Source organism: Hydractinia symbiolongicarpus, chromosome 10 (assembly GCF_029227915.1).
Source record: "Hydractinia symbiolongicarpus strain clone_291-10 chromosome 10, HSymV2.1, whole genome shotgun sequence".
Taxonomy (NCBI): Eukaryota; Metazoa; Cnidaria; class Hydrozoa; order Anthoathecata; family Hydractiniidae; genus Hydractinia; species Hydractinia symbiolongicarpus.
In genome coordinates this window covers 17,475,386-17,489,569 of record NC_079884.1, presented here as the reverse complement: position 1 = coordinate 17,489,569, position 14,184 = coordinate 17,475,386, and the positions used below count along the sequence as shown (strand labels likewise).

Sequence of the window (14,184 nt, the reverse complement as noted above, 5' to 3'; positions counted from 1 at the left end):
CATTACTAGGCTGCAAATTTTGTATGGTGAAAATCAGTTTCATAAAAAATATTAAAACTTTATAATGAAATACCATGTTTAGGTTTTGTACACATGTTAATTGCTATGGTTCTGAAGCAACAACACGAAAGCAAACAACAACAATGACAGATAATGTTAAAAGTATATTTCTCTTGTTTCATGTCATAACTACACTTGAGTTTGGGGAAAGGGGGGGGATGTCAGGTTTGGTATCAGGGGGGCCCAAACCAGATGCGTGTGTTTGTGGCGCCGTAGATTAGTGGTTATAGCTTTCGTACTCTGTGCGGGAGACCGGGGTTCGATTCCTCTTGACGGCGATTCAACATGGGCGAGTGAATGTTACCATAGCCCCGGGTTAACCCAAGCCATGTGAGGGAAATTGGGGAGATGGCACACTGTGTGGGCCGTTGGATGTTGCCGGGAGTTGTCTAGTAGAGCGTGGGCCCTACTAATTGGGTCTGCGTAGCTTAAAATGAGCATTAAATACTCTAGGACTCTCCATCTAAGCCATGGCCCCTCCTGGAAATAATAGACAGGGTATATCCCTCGATATTTGTGAGGCTAGCCATGTAAAATATACACATCTATCTATCTATCTCTATCTGTTTCCATCCTTACCCTTAGTAAGAAGTATCTCGTGGAAACGTCTGCGTATCTCGTGGAAACGCTAACTCAGCAACTCGCTTGGAAATTGCCTATATCTGAGCGACTCACTTGGAAATCGCCTACACCTCAGCAACTCGCTTGGAAATTGCCTACATCTGAGCGACTCACTTGGAAATCGCCTACACCTCAGCAACTCGCTTGGAAATTGCCTACCTCTCCGCGACTCACTTGGAAATCGCCTACACCTCAGCAACTCGCTTGGAAATTGCCTACATCTCCGCGACTCACTTGGAAATCGCCTACACCTCAGCAACTCGCTTGGAAATTGCCTACTACCTGCTATGGCGTATCTCGTGGAAACGCACCTCATTTGTTAGGGAAACAAACGCATCTTCATCCCATTTGGCTGACGAAGGAAGCCCGACATCCCCACCAGCGCGGGTCAACAGTGCTTCTACCTCTGGACAAAAAACTTGGCAATCGCAAGTAGCCAAATTTGGATCACCAAGAAAACCTTGAGGCAAGAGCACTGGTGTAAGCGAGCGCGCGTCTTTGATGCCAATTGATCCCTCCATCTTGCGTTGTAGATCGTTGCGTGTTGTAGTTCGTAGTATCGTTGCGTGTTATAGTTCGTTGTAGAAGACCCTCTGGGGCTACATCAATTGGTATCGTATGCACTCGTCATGTGTCGGATGATGGTCCGGTTATCGAGTTAACATAAGGGTTGTGGTTGATTGTAGAATTAGTTAATATGGTGACAGTTGTGGACATTGATGCCAGTACATGAAGTGATTGATGTACATAAAAGAAAAAGAAAAATATATAATAACAGGGTGGGTGGGTGGGCAAACCAAACTATTAGCAAAATGTGATGATGGAAACTAGTTGACTTTAGCTGCTCCCAATTTATAGGTAGGCAAGGCAATCTTAGGGGCCTGGATCTACAACAGTATTGGTTAGTTACCTTGAGGGCCCCTAGTGTTCATGCCTTGTGACCACCCTTTTCACTAGTCTACCATTCTAGATTTGAAATAACATTGAGTTTCTAAAGTATATCCTTCAATGATGCTAGTAGCCATCTTTGTTGACACTTGAATACTAATGCAATCAAAGCCAAGCCTCTCAACAAGGTATAAGTACTTACTTCAGGAACCGCAATTAACATGTGGTGAACTGTTGGTCCACCACCATTTAATTGCTATGGTTCTGAAGCAACAACACGAAAGCAAACAACAACAATGACAGATAATGTTAAAAGTATATTTCTCTTGTTTCATGTCATAACTACACTTGAGTTTGGGGAAAGGGGGGGGATGTCAGGTTTGGTATCAGGGGGGCCCAAACCAGATGCGTGTGTTTCCATCCTTACCCTTAGTAAGACGTATCTCGTGGAAACGTCTGCGTATCTCGTGGAAACGCTAACTCAGCAACTCGCTTGGAAATTGCCTATATCTGAGCGACTCACTTGGAAATCGCCTACACCTCAGCAACTCGCTTGGAAATTGCCTACATCTGAGCGACTCACTTGGAAATCGCCTACACCTCAGCAACTCGCTTGGAAATTGCCTACCTCTCCGCGACTCACTTGGAAATCGCCTACACCTCAGCAACTCGCTTGGAAATTGCCTACATCTCCGCGACTCACTTGGAAATCGCCTACACCTCAGCAACTCGCTTGGAAATTGCCTACTACCTGCTATGGCGTATCTCGTGGAAACGCACCTCATTTGTTAGGGAAACAAACGCATCTTCATCCCAAATGGCTGACGAAGGAAGCCCGACATCCCCAATTTACCCCAAACTGGATTTTTTAAAGGAGACAATTTTGTAATCCATCATGTTATTAGCTAACTTTCAAAATCTGATAATACACAACTTTAAATTGACAAATAATAACTACAATTGCTGTCAATAATACAAAATCAATGAATAAGGATTGTACTTTAATTTAGAGTTATAGCAGTAATAGCACTATCAATTGTTAGTGGCAAGAATATAAACTAAGGATAATTTGGCGGAATCGGGTGAGGATGCTAAGCTGAAGAGAAGATATTGTCTCAAGCTCACGTGCGTGTTCCCAATAAATTCGCTCTTCTCCACTACATTCGGAGCTATTCTCCTAGTAGTGTTCGCTCTTCTCCACTACATCCGGAGCTCTTCTCCTAGTAGTGTTTTCTGGCTTAACTAATCTCTCAATCACATCCGGAGCTCCTCTCCTGTGATTCCATTTCCTCTATCATACCTCACAAGAACCTACTCTTTATGAGCTCTAGCTTCTTTTGCATTTCACACCTGTTATTAACCTCTTGGTGCACCACCTCTGACTGTCAGCGCCGCATCCCTCTGCTGTTATTTCCCCAGTCATCTGTCCTGCTCGCGTGGTGCACCGTCGTTCATCTCCTCGCACCTGTACTTAATTCACCATACTCTTCCAGGGGTACACGCACATCTCTACACTTTGTGGCTGCCCAGGGCAGCCCAGCACCCCCAATTCCCCAAATGAAAATTCATTATCTATCAGGCAATATTTTTGACGAGAACTACGACGAGATAATTCAACATGCCATAACAGGCTTAACAAATAGACATGAAAAAAAAAACTACATGCAAGTGCCTATAAATTAGCCTTTTACAATTCGGGTAATAAAATCCCCATTTGATAAAACGAACAATGGGCCAGCCTTAGCCCTTTCCTAAATGGAGCTGTTTTGGATGCCTTGATGTTAAATGTAAATAGCAGTTCTGAAAATAGAAGCCTGACCTTATTTATTAATCACTCTAGGGCAAATGTATAATGGCTAATATGGAAGATTTCTTCATAAAAAACATCAGAAACTTTTTTCATGTGGATTACTTTTACATTAACAAAATTAAAAATTTGAAGATAAACTTTTGGGATTTTGTCATTCATTAGTTTTTAAATTTCTCCCTGGAAATTTTAAAAGTTTTAACGAATAGCGGCGATAGAAATGCTTTTTTAGATCGTGTTTTAAGGCTTAAAATCGAAAAGAGGCGATAGAATTTTTTAAACGAAAAGCGGCATTTAATAGTTGTGAACAATGCTTCTCGAATGTTTCTTAGATGAAACGCGCTGGAATTTTTTTTTTTTTTTTTTTTTAAGTAATTAAATCAACAATACATTCCCGCGCAATGTATTATAAAACTTCGCGAAAGATTTTTATTATTTGCTCCAATATTTCTTCACGAGCGCATTGTTTTTTAACACGCAAATATAAACTCGCAAAACGCTCAAGGGATTTAATTATAACAAAAGACAAACGACTGCCGTCCTCCACGCAAAGGTGTGATATTAGCATGTACGCGGTAGATTACATTCAGACTGTACTGTACTTAATCACTCTACAATGACACTTATTTAAATGCCTAATATAAAGGGAATACAATCGGAAGCATAACCGTATTTATATGCCCAACCATTCTAAATTAAGGGCACTGACAATAAAAGCATTTCCAGATTTCCAAATTGCAGAAAAGATATAGCCTGATCGAACAATTTTGAGTAGCATTCAAAATACAGCTATGTGAAATGTTTATAAAATTGATCCTAAAGACTGGACACATATTGCAAAAAAAAAAATTAAAAAAATCCAACTTAAAGTGAGGTAGGATCGCCTAAGTAGAAATTGCCAATGAGAAGATCATGTGGGTCTAAACTAGTAATCGGTTGAAAGCAACGCATAATTTTTTTTTTTTGGCGTTTAAAAAGGTTCCTTGCGCCCAGGAGTCGAGTTAAAATTTATCTAAACTACTCAGGAGTGTTTCACGAGGCTCAACTCTCTGGTTTCACGGTAGTTTAACTACATTTTGCCGCTTTTTGCCGATTGTTGCGCGATTCCTTGTTTTCTGCCGTAAAATAGTCGACTTCGGCGGCAGCCGAAGTGTGGCCTTTTGACCCTCTTAAACAAACAAATAATTTTGACGACAAGAAGAATCGCGCCGAAGTGTGGACTTTTGGACTCTTGTAAAACAAAGAATATGTGACGTCAAGAAGAATCCCGCCGAAGTCGTCGAAATTTACAGTAAAGAAAGATTGAAATTAATTTACTCTACCTATTGTTATTGCCTCCCGGTAGCCGGTCGGTTGGATAGGGTAGGATTCAACATGTCTAAAGGCTAAGAAAGTTTTGTATTGACTTACAGCAAGTAAATGGAAGGCTTGAATATATGATTGCGGAATGAAATTGAGCAATGTTGCTAAGAAGAAACATGACTGGAAAACATTTATGCTCTGTGTTGCCTGGGATTGCAGAAGAAAGCAGTTTGGCAAAATAAACAGACTTTTTTGAGTTAACAAAATTATAGCATTAACTTTATAATGAAAACGTTTTCAGGTACATCTGTTTACTTTTAATTCCATTGATTCTTGAGCTTTCTATTGCTGTGCTAGCAAGTTTGAGCATGAAACTGTTTATAGTTTCACTTTCAACAACTCTAAAAAGGCCTGTCTCAAACTCAAAGTTCTTGTGTTGTCTTGGGGTACCCACAAGTAACAAGACATTTGATAACAATACAATAAATCGAATAGCTGCATAACAACTTGTATGTTTGCTTTGTAGATTCAAAGCTCCTGGCAATAAACACTTTTTAAACGATTTCTTAAAATGCCACAAGGCCACAGACGAGAACACTAGTCGTGACTAGTTTTGGGAGAATGACTTCGACAAGACTTGATGATGATTGGTTTAAAAGCTCTAATCTTATATCGAGATAATTCCTGGGAACGATGTTAATTATAAAAATTAGGAAAAAAGCATGGTTTTAATTAATGGGTGAAATGACGAAAGTTTTTCACATTTCACTAAAGAAGTTATGCTGACAGGCATGGAAAATGTTAAGTAGTTAGTGTTCATCGCATAACAGCTAGGTATTTCCAAGTTTGATTCAACATTTTAGAGTCTTTAGCCAATAAGGGCTACATATTTTTGACTGAATGTTGTGCTAAATCAGTGGTCATTCACTTGTTGTGGTAGGTTGTGTTGTTTTTAATTAGCTATTGCTGCGTAAAAACCAAATTTTATATAGCGGCCTTTACTTGTGCAAAATCATGATATAATTTTGCTATTTTTATTTTATTTATCTGTTGTTGTTTATGGTGTACTATGATCTAATAATACAAATAAAGCCTATTTACAATGCAGTTTGTGTTGTTGTTGTTGCTTATTTCTCTATATTTCTCCTTTTCCATGTGATTAAATGTTTCAAATAGATTAAATATCAAAATTTTTATTAGTAATAGATACCGTTTTGCATGTCTTTTACAGAATATAGTTTCTCCAAATTTATAGCCTAAATATTGCCCCCAAAGCAATTATATTCACCAATAACTTACGAAAACAAGCCTGCAAATATTATTTTGGATGTGGAAAAAAGAAGTTTTTCTGGCTAGCTAAGTATAGTCTATTATAAGATTAAAAAGGGAAAACACGAGGCCAAATTTTCACGCAGATACAATTTACTATATACAGGTTGGAGCAGGATCGTATCATGATCGTCTATTGCGGTGAATGACCATAAACAACACTATACATAACATAAGGAGTTATCATAATGGCAACCTGGCTACAAGGTTGGCATTACTTGTATAAAAGCCATAATGGCTCTAGGGTGGTTAAAAAGTGACAGTTTCTGGGCTCCTAACATGATATAATATATAAAATGAAACAAACCGACCTGGCTACATGCAATATCTGTCCTGAAGAAATATCTGAAGGTTTCTCCTGATACCAGAGGTACATGATCCAAAATTTGCTACAGTCATTTGGTTGTCATTGGATGCACTGCCATTATAGTAATTGAAGCCAAAAGATGGAGTTGATGATATTAGTAGGTTGCAGTGATAGATGCTTCCTGAAAACGTGGAGCTAGCTTAAAATTATTTCAGTTAAGCAAGTTAGCAAAATGTGATGATCAAACCAAACTATTAGCAAAATGTGATGATGGAAACTAGTTGACTTTAGCTGCTCCCAATTTATAGGTAGGCAACGCAATCTTAGGGGCCTGGATCTACAACAGTATTGGTTAGTTACCTTGAGGGCCCCTAGTGTTCATGCCTTGTGACCACCCTTTTCACTAGTCTACCATTCTAGATTTGAAATAACATTGAGTTTCTAAAGTATATCCTTCAATGATGCTAGTAGCCATCTTTGTTGACACTTGAATACTAATGCAATCAAAGCCAAGCCTCTCAACAAGGTATAAGTACTTACTTCAGGAACCGCAATTAACATGTGGTGAACTGTTGGTCCACCACCATCTTTTTAACAGCTTCATAAGAAGATGGGTAAGTTTAAGTTCTGTATAATACAACAGATTTTAATGCGAAATGGACCTGAATGCAGGCTAACACATGGGCATGTATAACAGGGGTAGATCTATACATTGATTTTCAGAAATACACCTAGAAGCTTCGTTTGGTTCCGTATAATTTAATAAACTGGGATAGAAACACCCCAAGCTGACTGAGAAGTATTCTTGGACGATTTAATCTAAACGTATGACAGTTTTCTATAACCTCAAGCAAGTAAAATAAACGAAACAAGGACAGGAGGGAACGTTCATGTATTGTAAGCGAAAAACATGTGCTACCTTTGTGACGAGGGTGCCGATAAGGCGCATACGCCGTAAAAAGTGCGGGCGTTTTCGGGCGAGTTCGGCGTTTTAAAAAAAATTCAGGTACTTGCCCGAAAAAACCCGCATAGTCCCGAACAATGCCCGAAAAAAAAAAGATTCACTATAAATGACTCTCGAAGAATGATTTAAAAAAGTATAAAAATTAAAATGAACTAACTATATGGTAGCTAAGTTCTTAAAAGAACTGTTTTTTATGGTTTTGATAAGATTTATAGATAGGATTTATATTTATAGCTGGTATCATTGGCGAGGTAGTCGGTGATATGGTGCGCCAAGCATCTGCAAGCCGCTCAAATGGTATGTTAGGCTGGATGGGTGTAAATTTCCGAAGAAACTGACGATTGCGTAATGTCACTCTCCGAGATCCATCAATGCGTACAACGTACTGATCGTGTTGACGAACTTCAATCACCGATCCGGGTCTATCCCACCTACGCGGGTATGGGCCAGTTTGGTTTTGAACTCAAACATTGTCGCCAACACATAGGGGTGTCAATCGCTTTGAGTATCGAGATAACCTCTCAGCGATGGCCATGTGCCGGCATCTAAGGACCTTCTCACGATCCTCAAGCATGCTCACCCATGTCGGATGGGGAAGGTATTTACCAGGAAGAATCGGGATAAAGTCCTTGATGACTTGTCCATTAGCTGCATCCATTTTCATGCGGACCGGAATAAGATCTTTTATATTAAGGTGAAAACGTTGCACCCATTTGAAACCGATGAGGCAACTCTGACATCCAGTGTCTGCCATTGCTGGGATGGATATGGGCGATTCTCTAGTTCCGTGAGGGATTGTAAACCCCAATTCTTCGTAATCAGTATCAGCGATTCGGACAGTCTGCTGGGTTGGTTCTACTCTGCTTAAGATTCATAGAACAGAGTGAGTTGAAGGTGTTAACGGATTCTTCAACAAGAGCAGTCTGATCAGCTTTCTTATCCTTGTTTTTCTTGTCCTTGTTGCGACACACATGATCGAAATGATGTAGGCGCTGACAGTGTCCAGATGAGTGACTGAATGCGGGGCAGGAAGATTTTCTGGACTGTAATGAATTACCACTATGACAATGTGTTCCGCAATATCCGCATTTCGGTGATGAAGTGTCTCGTTTGGAGTCGACATCATTTTTGGGCTTGGTAAACGAGTCTCGCTTTCCCTTTCGGTATTGACTGTGTATGACACTAGCCTGATGACTGTCAAGTAAACGCGTGGCAGATCGCTTACCAGCTTCTTTTGTTTCGACGAATTTCATAACCTGCTCCAGGCGCATCTCCTGGTTGGTGTGGCCGAGGAGTTCCAGCTGGATACTGGATCTGCAATGCCTCGACTAAGTACGTCTCGCAGAATATGCTCTGTATAGTCAACGTCATAGTTACACTCAGGGCACGATACGGTGTATTTGCAAACGCCAGCCTGTCCTTTTAATCTCGCACCAAAGGATCGTATCGATTCTTCAGGTTCTTGACACATGTTATTGAGGGCTACGCGAGCGACCATTACGTTTTCTTCTCGAACGGCGAGGGATTTCATTGACGAGAGGATAACATCTTCACTTTTATCTGCCAGTATACCAGCAGTTGATCGTGTCAAATCTCTGCGTAACTGTTCATCACAGCATTCTAATAACTGCAAGACAGCGTCCCTGCCTGTGATCTTTGTAGCTGTTTTGTATTCCCTCCATCGGGTAAGAAAGTATGTCCAGTCTTCTGATGATCCGGCTAATGTGATGGTTGGGCGCTTCACGCGCTCGATTTTAGCGGAGGATGAGGCGGAGAAACTACCATTAGAGTGGGTGGTGGCGTGGGTAGTCAGGAAAGCAGCAACAATGACGGGGTCCAGATCTGGTGAAGCGTATGAGCAGTCGGGGACTGGGCAATCAACAGACGGCATATTGTATGAAGCTCTACTCAGTAAGATTAAACAAAATGATCAACATAGATAGGAATCAAACCATTTGCGTCATAATTATGCAATGTTGATCTGAAACATAAATAATATATACAATGTTATTGTCCATGGTTATTGTCTATTTTTCCCTAATTTACTTGATAAATAACTTATACATAAACTTTATTACCTCCTTTCTCTTCAAGCGCGTTCTTTCAACTGTCGTCCGCCATGTTCATGTTACAAAGTGTTGCATTTCGGTAATGTTCCGGGCGAGTTCGGGCGTGTTCGGAAAAGTGCGGGCGGTTTCGGCGGACAACCGTCAATTTTATTCGAAAAGTCGCCCGAACTCGCCCTTATATATGCGGGCGTTTGCGGCTTATCGGCACCCTCTTCCTTTGTGGCCAGCAAAAGAGCTATAAAATATCGGTATTACTAAACTATGGAACTACCCATAATCACCCGAAACCAGCCATAACCACCCAAAATCAGCCATAATCAGCCATAATCACCCTACACCAGCCAAAATTTGAATGCCATGCGCAACCCCGCTGCTCGCTACGTGGACTGTCCTCAATCGCGTGTGTCTGTTTTCTGTGTCTGTGTCCGTGTTCTGTTTTCGAAATTTGCAATCTCGTTGAATGGTCAAAGTGAATGGAGAATTCGATATGTTATCCAACCTACTAGGCGAAGAAAAGGTAAGAATAATCAAGGGTTTCAGCTGCATTTTCTTCCATCTTTTTTTAAGTTCATTTTGTTGTTGTTTGGGTTACCATATTTAATTTCACAAACACCGATGAATGATATGTACCAGGTTGTTTATAACCACTTCACGGGTAAAGGGGCGCTTTGGCTAGCCCCCTTGTTTAGGCTGGAACTAATCGGCGGTCTATCTATTTATTTCGTTTCTAATAAGAAATCTTATCACAGCATGATTATATCCATTCTCTTTTCAGTTCACACGTTTACAATTTGGACCGTTAGGAATAACTTCGTATTGCATGAGTGAAATAAATTCACTGAAACAATAAGTATGTTATTATGCAACATCGATTCCAGGGGGGATACTTCTGTACTTTTTTTCCATATCACTGTTGAAAGTTGAGTGTGAAAACAAAAAGCTAAGTATATATGCTATCATCAAAAAGCAACGGACCGAAGAAGTTAGAGCTATTTATCAATCTGGTAAATATCGTTTTGCTAACAATTACAAACACTTTCAGGTAATATTGAAGATATTATTTCGGTTTGTCTGTTCAGTATTCATATTACTGTGGAAAAATTTATAAGTTATTTATCAAGTAAATCTTATCAAAAACCATAAAAAACAGTTCTTTTAAGAACTTAGCTACCATATAGTTAGTTCATTTTAATTTTTATACTTTTTTAAATAATTCTTCGAGAGTCATTTATAGTGAATCTTTTTTTTTTCGGGCATTGTTCGGGACTATACGGGTTTTTTCGGGCAAGTACCTGAATTTTTTTTAAAACGCCGAACTCGCCCGAAAACTCCCGCACTTTTTACGGCGTATGCGCTATATCGGCACCCTCGTCACAAAGGTAGCACATGTTTTTCGCTTACAATGCAGTAATCTAAAAGTTTTAGTTGTCAGAGCAAATGCAAATTCAGAAATTTCTTGGCTATTTTTCTGATACATTGTATAACAGATGAGTGGTTATTTTCCAACAGCAGAAAAAATAACATAGGAGCTATTCCATGAATAATGAGATATAAGTAATATTTCAAATATTTTAACTAGGAAAGGTGGCAGGCACCATCCATTAATGTTTATACATTTTTTAACTAAATCTTAAAGTTTTAAAAAAGTCTTAAAAAAGTGAGAAAAACACATTTTTCATACGTAAGATTCGAAGGGCTTGCATGTTGGAAATCACCAGATTTTTCCTTATAATGGCAAAAACTTAATTTTTATGTATGCTTGTATAGTATCTTCTTTCTGAAATTTCAAAATATCCTTCTTAAGAAACTAATTTTCCAAAGACGAAAGTTATCACAGCCAGCTTCAAAGTGAAAAACTAAAAATTTTCGTTGATTTTATCAACTTTTTACATGTAAGGTCTGTTACAAAATCATGAAAGTTATCACATTACAGCAGTTTGAAAACTAAATGTGGTTTAATACTTTCATATCTTCTTGTTTTAAAAAAAGTAGTTCAGTGGTGCAACTTGTTACTTTCTTTCATTTACCATGGTGAAATGGGTGATGACTGTATCAGTCCTATCAATAAGAAAATAACACCAGAGCTATAAATCGCTCCCCCAAAGGTACAATAATTTAAATTGGCTGAGCAATTTGAATAAATAGAATAAGATTATAAACGCATATTTTATCACAAAGTCTTTTTTATTTATGTTATGTTATCTTTTTTATATATTTTGGTTCTATTTTACTGTAAATAATAAGAAAGATAACATTGATTCAGCAAGAAAACTTTTTTTGGAATTGGGGAGCTAGTTTCTCATTTCTCAGAATTGGGCGAGCCTTTGGTGAACAAGAGCAATTTCTCTCCCCTTATTTATAGGCCTGCTGTATACAGTCATCACCCATATGGTCATAGCAAATGTTATATAATTGTATTTTTGTCATGGTAGTAAGACAGAGATTGAAGCAGAAATAAGACAGCATGTGGCTGCAGAGGAAAGAGCTTATCGTTGGGTTGAACACCTTGCCATGACTGAGTCAATATCTCAAGAAGAACTAAAGATAATGGTAGATATATAGTCTTTCAGTTTTATTTATAATGGTAGAATTTCATGAATGAGAAACTCAATAGTAGAATAATTCCTATTTATTGCCTGTATGGCTGAAGCATATAGTACGGCATTAGTGCAGTAAGTAAATTTTATAGCAACTCCTCAGATATTTTCCTTAAAAATCCCCTGTTCTGCCATCATCACATTCCTTTAATACTTATTTTACATTTAAGAATGTTGTCAGCCTCAATGTGAATATACTAAATATATTAGTCATGATGGTGACTGATAAAGTGTTTGTTTTTCAACTAATTTTGTAATGTATTTTGCAATACATTTTATACTCTTGTTTATATATGTTAACATGGCTTAACATGGAGATAACATGACTATTATGTGGCTACTATGTAAATGGGAAAAATTGCTGTCACATTTTATTCCAGTGTAAGCAAAACCTTTGTTTTTGCATTGCAACCATTTCTGATTTCACTGACACCAAATTTGGCTACAGGTGCTGTCCACAATATCTACATATTTCCATGGTTGTCTTTAATACTTGTTCAAAACTACTAATATCAGAATGCATTGAGATACGTTTTTACTAAATTGTAATATAAAGATTAAGACAGCATAAGTGAACCTTAAAATCTTTGAACGCCAATATTTGAGAAGGAAAAACAGTCTTTTTTAAAATTTTGAAATGACTTTTAATTTTTACAACATAGCTTTGATACCATTTTAAATCTTGGGATACCTGTAACAACTTTCTTGTTTTTTGAAGGTGAATGAAATAACAATGTTACATTATCGTGATATTGCTGAAGAAAGAGCAGTCTCCAAATGGTGTGGATATCCTCTTTGTAATAATAAACTTCTAAAGGTGATCAGTTTTTCAATGTCAACCATGTCACTCATTTTTGAGCACTGGCCAGTTAGGGTCCGTTCTTCCGTCACAGCTTTGCTCTGGATCCGCTCATTACTTTTTTATAATTTTTTGCAAAGTTGCTTATTAATAAATGTTGAAAAGTGACATTTTTCGGTTTTTTGAAAAATTTGGCCTAAAATTTACTTTTTTCTATAAATGGGTTAAAAATATCATTGCTTTATTGTTTATGCTCATATTTGATATTCGCGTTGTTTAGTCTTCTTTTATTTCTTTGGCACGCCTTATTCTGCTTTTTTATTTCTAATGCAATGAGCAAGAAGTGTCATCAGAATTTCTTTACTGTAAAGGCTTACATATATGTTATAAAGTTAAAAAAATTATGTAAGATACAGGTCGTAAAACATTGGTAGTGTTATTATGCCATCGTTTTTAAGACACAAACTAATTAATTCTTCTCTAAGTTTAGTTCAATAAACAAAAATATTCCATATCCACGTCTTCAAATAAAGTGTATGACTTGACAGAAAGGAAAGTATGGTTTGTTTGTTTGTTTTTTTGTTTGTTTGCATGCATGGACAAAAGGTTTGTTAGCAACTAATGACATTTGTCTTTGTAGTATATGAATATTTAGTGCATGTGTCTACCACTTGTAGCACTTTTTGCTTTCCATCAAAGCGGTTCACAGATATACCACCACTTTCGCTAAGGAATTAACCCATTAATTTTATCTTAGTGTTTCTGCAGTTCATTTTGCTTTAAAGCTAGCAAATTTGTTGAGGAACAGATACCACAATCTCCATTATGGTTGAGAAGTCTGAGGTATGCAGTTTAAAAACTCGTTAGAGGCGTTATTTTACTTCAAACCTATTTGATATTGGTTTCTTGTAGCTTTGGGGAGGGGGGGGGGTATATGACCATATTTTGGCATGTTGTTTTGATTTCTGAATGATATAAATAATAGACATATCTTTCTATTTTTGCACATAAACAATATAACTGCTGCAAAAATCCCAAATGATCCAACATACTACGTATATCAGATTTATAATTGTGAAAATCGAGGAAAATTTTATATTCAAATGATCAGCATTTATATCATTTACCATTTCAGGAGGTTTACTATATGGTGGTTTTATGCAATTTCCAATAAGCTATGACGTTATCAACAGTTAAAGTCAAGATTTTTGGAAAAGATGCTAGTTGCCTACTATTCATATTACTGTGGAAAGTTTATCATTAGTAGGCAACTAAACTACTAAACTATCATGTTCAAGAAATGATAAACTTTCCACAGTAACTTTCAGGTAAGCAAATGTATTTTTTGTCTGTTGTAATGAGCATCAACAAGACATCTTGATACGTATTAGAACTGAAATGATTCCCAACAGAGAGTAAAAGCGCTGCCTTCATGAAAATT

General features: G+C 37.8%; 1 protein-coding gene across 2 annotated transcripts; it reads left to right on the top strand.

Annotated features, from left to right (window-relative positions):
• The first annotated feature begins 11,387 nt into the window (after positions 1–11,387).
• On the top strand, positions 11,388–14,184 carry LOC130613123 (putative RNA polymerase II subunit B1 CTD phosphatase RPAP2 homolog). Of its 2 annotated transcripts, none has more exons than XM_057434450.1 (4): positions 11,388–11,897; positions 12,663–12,761; positions 13,234–13,299; positions 13,501–13,614. In XM_057434450.1, the coding sequence occupies exons 1-4, from the start codon at positions 11,859–11,861 to the stop codon at positions 13,597–13,599; spliced, it is 303 nt and encodes a 100-aa protein (XP_057290433.1). In that variant the 5' UTR covers positions 11,388–11,858; the 3' UTR covers positions 13,600–13,614. The 2 variants fall into 2 exon arrangements, with proteins under 2 accessions (XP_057290433.1, XP_057290434.1); XM_057434451.1 differs by lacking the exon at positions 11,388–11,897 and adding an exon at positions 11,905–12,325 and having other exon boundaries at positions 13,501–14,184.